This window comes from Panulirus ornatus, chromosome 5 (genome assembly GCF_036320965.1).
Source record: "Panulirus ornatus isolate Po-2019 chromosome 5, ASM3632096v1, whole genome shotgun sequence".
In the NCBI taxonomy this organism is placed as follows: Eukaryota; Metazoa; Arthropoda; class Malacostraca; order Decapoda; family Palinuridae; genus Panulirus; species Panulirus ornatus.
The window spans coordinates 4,801,358-4,816,911 of record NC_092228.1 but is presented as its reverse complement, the minus strand read 5'-3'; the positions used below and the strand labels follow the sequence as shown (position 1 = coordinate 4,816,911).

The window sequence follows — 15,554 nt, the reverse complement described above, 5'->3', positions numbered from 1 at the left end:
CGGCAAGGCAGCAGGTTTGGATGGTATTGCAGTGGAATTTATTAAAAAAGGGGGTGACTGTATTGTTGACTGGTTGGTAAGGTTATTTAATGTATGTATGACTCATGGTGAGGTGCCTGAGGATTGGCGGAATGCGTGCATAGTGCCATTGTACAAAGGCAAAGGGGATAAGAGTGAGTGCTCAAATTACAGAGGTATAAGTTTGTTGAGTATTCCTGGTAAATTATATGGGAGGGTATTGATTGAGAGGGTGAAGGCATGTACAGAGCATCAGATTGGGGAAGAGCAGTGTGGTTTCAGAAGTGGTAGAGGATGTGTGGATCAGGTGTTTGCTTTGAAGAATGTATGTGAGAAATACTTAGAAAAGCAAATGGATTTGTATGTAGCATTTATGGATCTGGAGAAGGCATATGATAGAGTTGATAGAGATGCTCTGTGGAAGGTATTAAGAATATATGGTGTGGGAGGAAAGTTGTTAGAAGCAGTGAAAAGTTTTTATCGAGGATGTAAGGCATGTGTACGTGTAGGAAGAGAGGAAAGTGATTGGTTCTCAGTGAATGTAGGTTTGCGGCAGGGGTGTGTGATGTCTCCATGGTTGTTTAATTTGTTTATGGATGGGGTTGTTAGGGAGGTAAATGCAAGAGTCCTGGAAAGAGGGGCAAGTATGAAGTCTGTTGGGGATGAGAGAGCTTGGGTAGTGAGTCAGTTGTTGTTCGCTGATGATACAGCGCTGGTGGCTGATTCATGTGAGAAACTGCAGAAACTGGTGACTGAGTTTGGTAAAGTGTGTGGAAGAAGAAAGTTAAGAGTAAATGTGAATAAGAGCAAGGTTATTAGGTACAGTAGGGGTGAGGGTCAAGTCAATTGGGAGGTGAGTTTGAATGGAGAAAAACTGGAGGAAGTGAAGTGTTTTAGATATCTGGGAGTGGATCTGGCAGCGGATGGAACCATGGAAGCGGAAGTGGATCATAGGGTGGGGGAGGGGGCGAAAATTTTGGGAGCCTTGAAAAATGTGTGGAAGTCGAGAACATTATCTCGGAAAGCAAAAATGGGTATGTTTGAAGGAATAGTGGTTCCAACAATGTTGTATGGTTGCGAGGCGTGGGCTATGGATAGAGATGTGCGCAGGAGGATGGATGTGCTGGAAATGAGATGTTTGAGGAAAATGTGTGGTGTGAGGTGGTTTGATCGAGTAAGTAACGTAAGGGTAAGAGAGATGTGTGGAAATAAAAAGAGCGTGGTTGAGAGAGCAGAAGAGGGTGTTTTGAAATGGTTTGGGCACATGGAGAGAATGAGTGAGGAAAGATTGACCAAGAGGATATATGTGTCGGAGGTGGAGGGAACGAGGAGAAGAGGGAGACCAAATTGGAGGGCCTGAACATGCAGGAGGGTGAAAGGAGGGCAAGGAATAGAGTGAATTGGAGCGATGTGGTATACAGGGGTTGACGTGCTGTCAGTGGATTGAATCAAGGCATGTGAAGCGTCTGGGGTAAACCATGGAAAGCTGTGTAGGTATGTATATTTGCGTGTGTGGACGTGTGTATGTACATGTGTATGGGGGGGGGTTGGGCCATTTCTTTCGTCTGTTTCCTTGCGCTACCTCGCAAACGCGGGAGACAGCGACAAAGTATAAAAAAAAAAAAAAAAAAAAAAAAAAAAAATATATATATATATATATATATTTTTTTTTTTTTACAGTCACCCCCTTTTTTAATAAATTCCACTGCAATACCATCCAAACCTGCTGCCTTGCTGGCTTTCATCTTCCGCAAAGCTTTCACTACCTCTTCTCTGTTTACCAAATAATTTTCCCTAACCCTCTCACTTTGCACACCACCTCAACCAAAACACCCTATATCTGCCACTCTATCATCAAACACATTCAACAAACCTTCGAAATACTCACTCCATCTCCTTCTCACATCACCACTACTTGTTATCACCTCCCCATTTGCGCCCTTCACTGAAGTTCCCATTTGCTCCCTTGTCTTACGCACTTTATTTACCTCCTTCCAGAACATCTTTTTATTCTCCCTAAAATTTAATGATACTCTCTCACCCCATCTCTATTTGCCCTTTTTTTCACCTCTTGCACCTTTCTCTTGACCTCCTGTCTCTTTCTTTTATACATCTCCCACTCAATTGCATTTTTTCCCTGCAAAAATCGTCCAAATGCCTCTCTCTTCTCTTTCACTAATACTCTTACTTCTTCATCCCACCACTCACTACCCTTTCTAATCAACCCACCTCCCACTCTTCTCATGCCACAAGCATCTTTTGCGCAATCCATCACTGATTCCCTAAATACATCCCATTCCTCCCCCACTCCCCTTACTTCCATTGTTCTCACCTTTTTCATATGTATATATATGTATGTGTGTGTGTGTGTGTGTATGTGCGTATGTATGTGTATGTGTGTGTATGTGTATATGTATATATATATGTATATTATCCCTGGGGATGGGGGTGAAAGAATACTTCCCACGTATTCCTCGCGTGTCGTAGAAAGCGACTAGAGGGGACGGGAGCAGGGGGCCAGAAATCCTCCCCTCCTTGTATTAACTTTCTAAAATGGGAAATAGAAGAAGGAGTCATGCGGGGAGTGCTCATCCTCCTCGAAGGCTCAGAGTGGGGTGCCTAAATGTGTGTGGATGTAACCAAGATGTGAAAAAAGGAGAGATAGGTAGTATGTTTGAGGAAAGGAACCTGGATGTTTTGGCTCTGAGTGAAATGAAGCTCAAGGGTAAAGGGGAAGAGTGGTTTGGGAATGTCTGGGGAGTAAAGTCAGGGGTTAGTGAGAGGACAAGAGCAAGGGAAGGAGTAGCAATACTCCTGAAACAGGAGTTGTGGGAGTATGTGATAGAGTGTAAGAAAGTAAATTCTCGATTAATATGGGTAAAACTGAAAGTTGATGGAGAGAGGTGGGTGATTATTGGTGCTTATGCACCTGGGCATGAGAAGAAAGATCAAGAGAGGCAAGTGTTTTGGGAGCAGCTGAATGAGTGTGTTAGTGGTTTTGATGCACGAGACCGGGTTATAGTGATGGGTGATTTGAATGCAAAGGTGAGTAATGTGGCAGTTGAGGGAATAATTGGTATACATGGGGTGTTCAGTGTTGTAAATGGAAATGGTGAAGAGCTTGTAGATTTATGTGCTGAAAAAGGACTGACGATTGGGAATACCTGGTTTAAAAAGCGAGATATACATAAGTATACTTATGTAAGTAGGAGAGATGGCCAGAGAGCGTTATTGGATTACGTGTTAATTGACAGGCGTGCGAAAGAGAGACTTTTGGATGTTAATGTGCTGAGAGGTGCAACTGGAGGGATGTCTGATCATTATCTTGTGGAGGCTAAGGTGAAGATTTGTATGGGTTTTCAGAAAAGAAGAGTGAATGTTGGGGTGAAGAGGGTGGTGAGAGTAAGTGAGCTTGAGAAGGAGACCTGTGTGAGGAAGTACCAGGAGAGACTGAGTACAGAATGGAAAATATATATATATATATATATATATATATATATATTATCCCTGGGGATAGGGGATTAAGAATACTTCCCACGTATTCCCTGCGTGTCGTAGAAGGCGACTAAAAGGGGAGGGAGCGGGGGGCTGGAAATCCTCCCCTCTCGTTTTTTTTTTTTTTTTTTTTTTTTTTTTTTTTTTTTTTTTTAATTTTCCAAAAGAAGGAACAGAAAATTGGGCCAGGTGAGGGTATTCCCTCAAAGGCCCAGTCCTCTGTTCTTAATGCTACCTCACTAACGCGGGAAATGGCGAATAGTTTAAAAGAAAAAAGAAAGAATATATATATATATATTTTTTTTTTTTTTTTTTTTTTTTATACTTTGTCGCTGTCTCCCGCGTTTGCGAGGTAGCGCAAGGAAACAGACGAAAGAAATGGCCCAACCCCCCCCCCATACACATGTACATACACACGTCCACACACGCAAATATACATACCTACACAGCTTTCCATGGTTTACCCCAGACGCTTCACATGCCTTGCTTCAATCCACTGACAGCACGTCAACCCCTGTATACCACATGACTCCAATTCACTCTATTTCTTGCCCTCCTTTCACCCTCCTGCATGTTCAGGCCCCGATCACACAAAATCTTTTTCACTCCATCTTTCCACCTCCAATTTGGTCTCCCTCTTCTCCTCGTTCCCTCCACCTCCGACACATATATCCTCTTGGTCAATCTCTCCTCACTCATTCTCTCCATGTGCCCAAACCATTTCAAAACACCCTCTTCTGCTCTCTCAACCACGCTCTTTTTATTTCCACACATCTCTCTTACCCTTACGTTACTTACTCGCTCAAACCACCTCACACCACACATTGTCCTCAAACATCTCATTTCCAGCACATCCATCCTCCTGCGCACATCTCTATCCATAGCCCACGCCTCGCAACCATACAGCATTGTTGGAACCACTATTCCCTCAAACATACCCATTTTTGCTTTCCGAGATAATGTTCTCGACTTCCACACATTTTTCAAGGCTCCCAAAATTTTCGCCCCCTCCCCCACCCTATGATCCACTTCCGCTTCCATGGTTCCATCCGCTGACAGATCCACTCCCAGATATCTAAAACACTTCACTTCCTCCAGTTTTTCTCCATTCAAACTCACCTCCCAATTGACTTGACCCTCACCCCTACTGTACCTAATAACCTTGCTCTTATTCACATTTACTCTCAACTTTCTTCTTCCACACACTTTACCAAACTCAGTCACCAGCTTCTGCAGTTTCTCACATGAATCAGCCACCAGCGCTGTATCATCAGCGAACAACAATTGACTCACTTCCCAAGCTCTCTCATCCCCAACAGACTTCATACTTGCCCCTCTTTCCAGGACTCTTGCATTTACCTCCTTTACAACCCCATCCATAAACAAATTAAACAACCATGGAGACATCACACACCCCTGCCGCAAACCTACATTCACTGAGAACCAATCACTTTCCTCTCTTCCTACACGTACACATGCCTTACATCCTCGATAAAAACTTTTCACTGCTTCTAACAACTTGCCTCCCACACCATATATTCTTAATACCTTCCACAGAGCATCTCTATCAACTCTATCATATGCCTTCTCCAGATCCATAAATGCTACATACAAATCCCTTTGCTTTTATATATATATATATATATATATATATATATATATATATATATATATATATAAAAAACAGTTCGGTACTCTTACTATGAAAAAGGTAATCTTTTAATACTTTCAATATTGACAGATTATTAATCTAAATAAAGCAATGCTACATAAGTATCTCTATAGCCTTAACGTCATTTAAAAACTGAGGTAATTGATGTATAGATATTGTCAATCAAGGTTCTACTCCAGAGAATATACTCTAATTTGGTCTCCCACTTCTCGTTCCCTCCACCTCTGATACATATATCCTTTGTCAATCTTTCCTCACTCATTCTCTCCATGTGACCAAACCATTTCAATACACCCTCTTCTGCTCTCTCAATCACACTCTTTTTATTACCACACATCTCTCTTACCCTTTCATTACTTACTTGATCAAACCACTTCACGCCACATATTGTCCTCAAACATCTCATTTTCCAACACATCCACCCTCCTCCACACAACCCCATCTATAGACCACACCTCGCATCCATATAACATTGTTGGAACCACTATCCCTTCAAACATACCCATTTTTGCTTTCCAAGATAATGTTCTTGTCTTCCACACATTCTTCAATGCTCCCAGAACCTTTGCCCCCTCCCCCATCCTGTGACTTCCTTCCACTTCCATGGTTCCATCTGCTGCCAAATCCACTCCTAGACATCTAAAACATTTCACTTCCTCCAGTTTTTCTCCATTCAAACTTACTTCCCAATTGACTTGTTCCTCAACCCTACTGTACCTAATAAGATTGCTCTTATTCACATCTACTCTCAGCTTTCTTCTTTCACACATTTTATTTATCTATATACTTATTTTATTCATTTATATACTTACTTTTAGCCTTTCCAGTTGAGCTCTCTTTTCAGAAAGTGTGGACTGGAACTGACTGACATCAGAGAGAGTATGTTCAACATGTTCAATGGTCTTGTTTAACTGATGAATGTTTTCAAGGAAACCAGCCCAGCGATGGATGGTTTCATCTAAATAAGTCTTAGTTTCCACCATCTTAGATGCAAGTGCACTCCAATCTTGCTGAAGCTTTTCAACTGCCTGGTTGATGTGCTCATGTCCAACTGGAGCTGTATTAGCTAACACAGTCTGAGCTAATTCAACAGTTGCCTGCACTTTGGTAAATCCTTCTTCTTTATACAGCAACAGATCTTGGATGGTCTCCATCTTCTTATCTAAGTCCTCTTGAGAAGTAGCAGATAGATCAGAGCAATAACTAAGTTTCCTCTTAATATCTTGTAACCAATTGTGGCATTCTGTAACTCTACTTTCATAGTCTGCATGATGAGTAACATACTGGTGCCAGCGGGAATGGACATCCTTAACTTTTGTTGAAATTTGCTGATAACGAACACATAGTTCACTGACCTGTGAGCCACGACTGGAGTGACTACCCTGGTACAAGAAGTGGGCACGTTCAGTTAACTGATCAATTTCAAGCTCCTTGGCACGTACCTCACCCTGGAGGGTTTTAAGCATATCCAGTGTTTCTTGCTTTTCTGCTAGAGTGGCATTTAAATCAACAGCATGCAGTCTATTGTCTGTTTCCCTTAACCAACTCTGGATGGCATCTTTCATTGATTCAAAATCTCCCCACTGGTTCAAGGTACCCTCAAGTCTTTCAATAGTGGAGGAGACAGATGAAATAAGACCTTGCCACTCTTGCTGAGTTGTGTCAATCTGATTACGGACATAGATCTGACCAGATTCTACTGTCCCTGGAATGATTTTTTCACCAAGGGTTCTTATCTGAAGGATTCTAGGTTCCTCCTCAGGAAGACTCAGTTGAAGGTTTTTAAGTTTCTCAAGGTTAGCATGTAAAGTAATGTGATCACTTACTGACTCACCCCACATTTCCACTGTGCTATGGGTTGCATCTAACCACTCTTGTGTTTCAAACACAGCTTTGCTGTACTGTTGGTGGTCACTAACAATTGCCTCATAGCGTTCTAAATAAGACTGAATGCGCTGTAACATTTCTTGGTGATGAGCAGTTGCAGATTCCAAGAATGAGTTTACACGATCTGACTTTTCTGGAAGGTTTTCTGCTTTATCACGAACATCTAGAATAGTCTGTTGCTTGGCAAGAATATCATGCAAAAGTATTCGGTATGTCTGCAGCTGTGCACGTTTTTCATCAAGAGTTGTCTTTAACTCAATTTCATCAGGCATCTGTGCTTGTGTCTCTTTCAACCACTGTTTCAGCTGCTCACTAACCTCTTCAAAGCTGGTCCAGCGACCCATTTTATTCTGAAGGTCTCTTTCCATTGTGGCAGAGCTATCAAATAATGTATCAAAGGCTCCCTGAAGATCTTCAATCTGTATTCTAACAGCTTCTCTTCCATCATCAGATGTTGATGGGTACAGCTTCTCCCCAAGCTCAACTGTGGTGTTGACTAGTGATAGTGCATTCTGCTTCTCTGCCAGCAATTCACTTATTATTTCTAATCTTTTCTGTAAAGTTGCCCTATCCCCTTGCATCTCCACACACCTGGCTAATTTATCCTGAGCTGCAGTAAGCCATCCAACACTTTGGTTATACTTATCTACAAAGCCCTTGTGGTCACTGACTCCTACTTCACACTTCTTGAGAATTTCCTGAAGAAAATGAAAATAATCTGTTACTTATATCTCTGGATCATTAAACGGAGTAAAATCATAAGCAATTCTAAACTTAAAAATAAAAATCTATATGAAAGATTGGGTATGAATGTATTTGTAGTTTTTCAAATTCAGTATATTCTAATGAAGGGAGTTTATACTCACGGTGCCCAATCTTTTAACTTTACATTTCTATTTCACCAACTCTTAAACTTCTCAATGTATTTAGCATACAATTCCTTGAATCTATTAGTTATGGTTATCTAACTTATTATCAGAAGAAAATAGTGAACAGGCCTTCAATATTTTATGTTGCGTCCCTTCAATGGTGATTATTAATAATAATCTGAAAAACTATGTTTAAAGGAAGAAAGCCATTTATGAATCATCAAAGATGGGCAGCCATACATATTTCAGTCTCCTTCAAGGAGTAGATTATATTTTTTGATCCCTATAGCCATTGAAATGCATTATATGAATTAGAGACCCAGTGATATGTGATACATTAACTGGAGAATATACTTGTACAGCATCTTCCAATTAGGGTCTAATGTACACTGAAAACCTTTAAACATGTTCTTATCTATAAACAAATCCATTTTTGTGTGTGGTCAGCATGTTCATACTTTTGTATGTGTGTATATGCTTGCACTGTTATATTTACATATGGTGAAAGAAATTTAATTATAATGTAATAAAGATTTAATGATTTTGTATGAATATTGGCAGTCCACATATTAGTGTGTAATATGCATGAAATGCAATTCAATGCAGAATAAATATTTCTTGTACTTTAACTTCCTTAAGCATTCTCACCTTTGCAGTGACTTGAATGGCCTTGAAGCGTGAGGTAATTTGCTGAACATTAACAGAGATCCGGGTATCACCAGATACGCCCATCAGATCAGAAGAATCATCACTCATCTTGTCTATTTCACCCTGGTTCTGCATGATGCTGAACACAAGACCCTGTATTTCATGAGATGATGAGTAAACAAGATCAAAACATATGCAGTTAACACTATACAGCAAAGGGAGTGGACAATGGGAAACAATTTTTACAGGTTATATTCACAATGCCAAATCTTTACATGATTATCTATCAACGTAACTTTAATGGCATTGAAATTCTATAAAAATCCATATGTTTATCTGATTAAAGCATCTCTTGAAAAGCAGTACACATTTTTTGAATAACAGCTATTAGATATAACAAAAATTAAGTTCAAAGTCTGTGAGGATTAATTTCTTTACATTTCACTAACTGTAAGTTTGCAAGTAGTCTTACATTTGAATTTCTAACATTCATGTTCAATAGAAGACCTTTATCAAAATCATCAAATTTTTAAGTATCTATCATTGCAATTGTACAGCAATTTTTCTTGGTTTTTCATTAATCTCTCTCATTATATCATAATGCTCTTGAAGAACTGTTAGACTGAGAAATGAATAAGACCAAGATTAGTTTATACTTCATGAAAAATTCAGTTGAAAAAAGAGTTTGCATTAAATCATCCAACATAATCACCAATAAGTACACTTTAAGAATTACTTCAGTCAGAACTTAAACAATGATCCAGACTCTGTATTTATACATAAAGATTTGAAGTGATATTACCCTTCACGTAAGTCATCCAGCTAAGGAATGATTTGAGACTGGGTTCTCATTTTCACCTAAAAAGAAGAGTATATTCTAACTTTAATATGTACAGCTAAATCTACCTCTTTGCTTTCAACTAAGAAGCGAATCCACCTTAGGAACTTGTACATGCTTATCTCTAATTCACATGATAACCAAATTTTGCTCACTGAGAGTATGTCCAGTTAGCAGCACAGAATAAATATGAATTGAAATTCTTAAATTTCTTTATAAACTTGTTTGGACTGAAACTGGCGTGACAGATTTCTTAGATAGATATTGAAACCAAGTCAAAAAAAAAAAAAAAAATGCATTGCTAGCAGCTAACTATCGAGCTCATTAAATCTAATTTACTGTTTTCCCTGAAAGAGATCTAACTCTCTGAACTGTCATCTTCATGTGAACTTTGTAAAATGATACCAATCCCAAGCGAGTAAATTTCCTCTTGTTTGAATGGATCGATGTTCATTTCTAAATTTGCAAAGAGTGAATATATCCACCAGTATTAGCATTATACACACACGCCTCTGTCTAAAGTATTTTCAAAGTCCCTTTTCTTCCATGTATGGCATTTCAGCATTCATTGTATCTTTCTGAGAGAGAAATCACTTCCACATGATATCTTGATTCTGTTTCTACACTGAAAAAATATACAAAGAACTGACAAATGTGGTAAATATTTTTTTTTGTGTTGGCAACCTTGGATATAGCTTTACTCTTTCATGCATCTGTAGACAACATCTGCTCTAGAAGGTTTGATGATTAAATCTAAGGACTGGCCATTTAATGATGATACAAGAATAAACTGTGCCATAATCTTCAATGAAAAAGATTATAAACAATATTTTACCAACATCTCCCTTACTTGTCTTAAGTATTAAGCATCAATAATGTAGGCTGCATTTTCAACATGTGGATCAGAATAACTGAAAATGACAGTGTATTTACAAATCTATTCTTTTTCTTTCACTGAAAATAACTCCCAACACAATGATGAAGTCTTCAAAATATTCAGATATTGTTGAGTCAGTTACAAGGAGTGTCTTGTCTTCTCTCCTGTTTTACCCTGTAACCAGTATTATATCCTCATGTGACTGGTATGAGTTGGTGAATGGAGCAGAAGAATAAGTTTCCTTATGGTAGTAGGGGTAGTGAGGAGTGACACAAAACAACATAATATCATATTCTTGGTTAGGTTATCTTAAAGACAGCAGGAGATATAGAAATTGCTTGTCAGGGAAGCAGCATCCATTTGCTAGTACACTAATCCTTTTATATGTGCTGGAATATACAAATTCTTCCAAAACTTTTCTGAAATTCTGCCCTTTCTCAAGACAGTGCTACAGATTAAGCAAGTAACTTTTAACATGAAATAAGAACTGCTTTGATAAGTATCCACAAAGATAAAAATGAAACTAGGAGAGGACAACTAAACAATGGATGATAAAAAAAACTAGGAAAGTGGAGAAACTGCAATAACTTACACTCCTCTTATCAATTCTACAAATTTGTAATCTAACAGAATTAATAAACGCTTATTTCAATGATAAGTAAGTCTTTTAGAGAGTAATGATTTAGTTTTGGCCAAAACAAAGGGTAAATATGGCCAAAACAAAGGGTAAATATGAAGTTATATATTAATACTGTGTACTAAACCTTTGTTACCCATTCCTTTGCACAGACACGAACTTGCATTATCATTATGTCTTCCTGAACCAAAACATTTATTCCATTTCAGATTTTTAATCCTTACACTACACTTTTCAGGGATGAACACTACTGATAGTTCAACTACCCAAAACAAATACTTTTGAGAACTGAAAGAGTCAATGCTTTTCAACTTTTCCAGAGGAAAAAGTCTTTTACAAAATGAAACCAATGAAATATTTACTTTGGAAAAAATAATTCACCACCATCGCAGGATATCCATGACTGTACTGACTTGTAGACAAACACTGTAATATTCTTAACAAGAAAAAAATAACCTTCATCCTGAATAGTGGTGCAAAACTTACTGGTGTTCATCCACCTCTAATCAGTGTCTACACCAACATTTTTGTTTTGAAACAAAAGATAATTTTCCATCAAATATTTAGGATTACTGGTATTAATGTTAGTGCATATTAATCAATCAATCACTTAGCTTTAACAAAAAGGTCAGTTTCAATTGAAGCAAAAAAAAGAAAAAAAATCTTACGACAATATTTAGAAACGTGTTTTAGGCATATTAAAAAAACAACAATAAACTCTCTGACAGAAAGACAGTACATGACAAACATAAGTGATCATGGTTGGTGAAGCCACACTATTCAAATATTTGATGGTTTTGCGAGAAAACCTAGTAAGATATTGAGACATCACACATCCCACACTTCATAAATAACTGCCCTCATGGAAACAGCTTTTAGTGTCACGGATATTGTTACACCAAAAGTAAGATGCCAGAAGAGAGGCTGAGTTATGGTTTCGTGCACTGCCAAGGGCTCACATTCTTAGACACTACTTAAGAGGATAGAGATCCATGAAGGACCTATAGACCAAAAACAGTCAGAAAAGTCAATAAAAAAATTTCTGATATGCAATTTTTCAGTCACACTTTCTTGTTTTCATTTATGAAAATCATATAATGCTGAGATATAATTTTTGTATAAAATAATTTACATGATCTTTCACCTTAAACATATCATCTAAACTTAAAAAAAATCTGTGCGTATATAAAGGATACCAATGTTTAAATGTCTCAGTCCATATCAAAGCATATAAAATAATTTACTTCAATCAACTCAATTTTCCACCTCTCTACATTTTGTATATCTTTTCACATTAATAAGGAGGTCGGATAAAAATCACATCTAATGTATCATCCGCATTTTTTCATTCATGATACAGATCAAGTCCATAAAGGCTAATTAAACATTTAACCGTAACCTTGCAAAAAAGTTGACAACTTTTTTCACTCTAAATTTTGTATTTCAAATCTATTCACTTTACACACACAAGCAAAGTCATCAAGGCCAATTTATTTCAAACTTTGTGTGCCCCCATTGTATACAAAACATTTCTACAACACACGATTTGCAATAATTCCTCTGATATTGTCTGATATTACCCTCACCCATATCTTCTTTTTCAGTGATCTACCTTTCCCTCTTAAACAATAACCAAGTACAACATTTCACATAAATTGGAAAAAATATAAAATGCTATTTTCATTTCAAGATTTAAAACAAATATAGACCAGAAGCATCTGAAGACTTGTGTGTGTTAAGGAAAAACTACTTGATTACTAAGGTGTGTCAGATATAAATATTCATCTTTCCTGTATTTACTGTAAAAGTCAATGATGATTCAATTTGCTCAAACAGATTATTAGGTAACTGACTCTAAAACTTTGTAAAAGGTCAATGATAAGCACACTAGTAACTCTCTATAAGTATGTTTCCTGATCAGCCCAGCATATTTCAGGTCAAGTGATCTCCACATCTAGAAATCATTCATGTGATATCGTATACTGATGCTGTAGTAATATCTATGATCAAGTCCATTTGTTGACAAAAATCTAACTTGAATGGCTGTTACATTCTTTAGATACCAATGACCTGATAAAAAAGAAATGCATTTTCTATATCTAATAGCCTTTAAAAAATAATAAAGAGGCTACCACTGAAGTGAGAGTTTTGATTAAATATAAGGGGACTGTGTCATAAAAAAAAGGATAAATTCTCATTTTTCATTTCTTGTCAGATACAATCGTATGAAAAACGAAAAGATTATTTGTATCAGATATCAGATACTGTACTTTAAAGAGAGTGAAATTATATATGTCAACAAGGTCTAAGGAGAAATCTAACTAGATCATTATATCAAGATTTCCCTCTAGCTAAATTTTGTAGACTGTTTCACTGAAACAGTTATATCAAAGAAGAGAGGACTGTTGTATAAATTAAAACCAATCACCAATGTTGAACCACGCCAACTGCCTTAACTGATCCTTAAACATGATTCATTTTCCATTTGTAAAACATAAAACTCCAGTTTTCTGACTGCAGAAGTGTCCTCAAGCAGTGCCTAAGTAGGTCAAAACCATCCGTTCATAAAACAAATAAGATGACTTACTTCAATAAAAACGAGACGAGGTCTTACTTGTTCAAGATTATCAGCTATTGCAATGAATTCCTGCACGAGCACATGCCGGCTATCTACTACACGCAGGAATTCCTACCGAAAACAGACAGTGATATTAATGCTAAGATATCAAAACTTTAAAAGATAGTTCCTTGAAGATATTCATGAGCATTATCTACTCTAACTATATTAAAACACTCAACCAGAGCAAATACTAAAAGCACCCATGTTATTTTGTATTACTGTTCACTATCTTAAATGATTATAAACTGATATGATGACATTAAAACAAATCAATGGGTTACTAATATAAAACCATTCATAAGAAAATGTAGCATCTACACTAAACAATTAATAGTTTTCTGAGCTTAATAACTCTACAGATTTAAACAAAATTAATTTGGAGATTATCTAAACAAAAACTGAAAACTTTAAGACAATAATCTTGCACATAACTATGTCTTATAGTATCAGTACTCTAGTACTGATGCCTTCCTAATCTTAACTGCATACTTCAGCCATATTCTTTTATGTCTGCTTCTTCTCTGGCTAAGTATAACCTACATTATGTCTTTCACCCTATCATCTATTTCTTGTTTATTTATACAAGTTCATTCATAAGGGTTCTTGGTGATCAATTACCTGTAACATACAAAGCCATATCTATGCATATTCTAATATTTCTAAAGAAGTTCTCAGTATGTCTGCATTATGATTCTGATTTTAATTCTGATTTCTTTGCCATTAATCATATTACTATCAACAAAGCCCTCAGTGTGACCAAAGAGGCATCTTTGCTACAATGCTTCTACAACTATAAACGGTAAATGTAACCTGATAATAATTGTGACCTTACTACATGCAAGACTGTTTTGTTTCTAATGCATTATCAAGCTTAGTTTTCAGTTCTAAAATCTCTATAAAAGCTTTCAAAGCTGTAATTGAATACCACACTACAGTCATGACAAGCAAAAAGTAATGTTCTACATCTATCACATTAGTAACACACAAGCAAATGCTGTCAAAGCTTATCTAAATCTTCGGCATACCTGGAAGCGTTCAAGCTGCTCTGTTTTCTCCTGAAGAGTGTTCTTGGGACTGTAATTCTTAAGTGCACCTTCAGACTCATTAAGCCAGGAGATGATACGATCAAATGTGCCTTCATATTCTGTCCACTGTTGCAAACGCTCCTCCAAACCATGCTTAACATCAGCTAGCGTACTGGCAAACTTTGCCAATTCATACCTATACCACACAAAACATTCAGAGATTACAATTAAAGATATGATTCACAGTGCAGGGATACATTCTACGCTGTTTCTTTTCCATATGAAGTGACATAATAGTATATCTGAGAATTCTAATTCAAGACTCATACAAAAGGGAGCATTCTGACTCGGGTTTTTTGTAAAAGCACAATATTTCCATGGTTTCCCTAGACCACTTCACATGCCCTGGTTCAGCCCACTTACTGCATGGTGTCACTTGTACACCACACCACATTACTCCAATTTGCTCTATTCCTTAAATGCCTTATACCATCCTGTATATTCAAGCCCTGAAAACCCAAAACATCTTTTACTCTATCCTTCTATCTCCTCATCTCTTATTCTTAAACATTTCCAATCTCACTCCCTTCCGTCAAATGACCAACACAGCTTTTGTGGTGCAAGGCCCCCCTTGTGATCTCCCCTCCTGTGTAACTCACACCTATTGAACATCTTTCTTTCTAGAAGGTCCACTGTCATAGTTGTGGATGATACAACTTCCCCCCTGTTATCTTATCAAGACAGATGCCCCTCATGGTTCCGTCCTATTACCTATTCTCTATCTTCTCTTTATATAAATGATCTTTCCTGAACACCTGACCCTAACCACTCCTATAACGATAATTTCATAATGCATATTTCATCTCCCTACATATCAAACTCTGCCCTTAATGCCAATACTTTTTCCTTTCCTCACAGTAAACATGTTTTCTTTGTTGAGATGGCACTGCACAGCACCTCAAAATGGG

At 37.4% G+C, this 15,554-nt stretch overlaps 1 protein-coding gene across 1 annotated transcript in view; it reads right to left on the bottom strand.

Annotated features, from left to right (window-relative positions):
* Nucleotides 1–15,554, bottom strand: part of LOC139747586 (uncharacterized) — a 333,338-nt gene that overhangs the window by 220,097 nt on the left and 97,687 nt on the right. Inside the window, exons 32-35 of the mRNA XM_071660031.1 lie at nt 14,587–14,782; nt 13,556–13,630; nt 8,590–8,742; nt 5,998–7,770 (exon numbers count right to left, since the gene is read on the bottom strand). Coding sequence (XP_071516132.1) covers nt 5,998–7,770; nt 8,590–8,742; nt 13,556–13,630; nt 14,587–14,782 — 2,197 coding nt within the window. The remainder of the gene's footprint in view (nt 1–5,997; nt 7,771–8,589; nt 8,743–13,555; nt 13,631–14,586; nt 14,783–15,554) is intronic.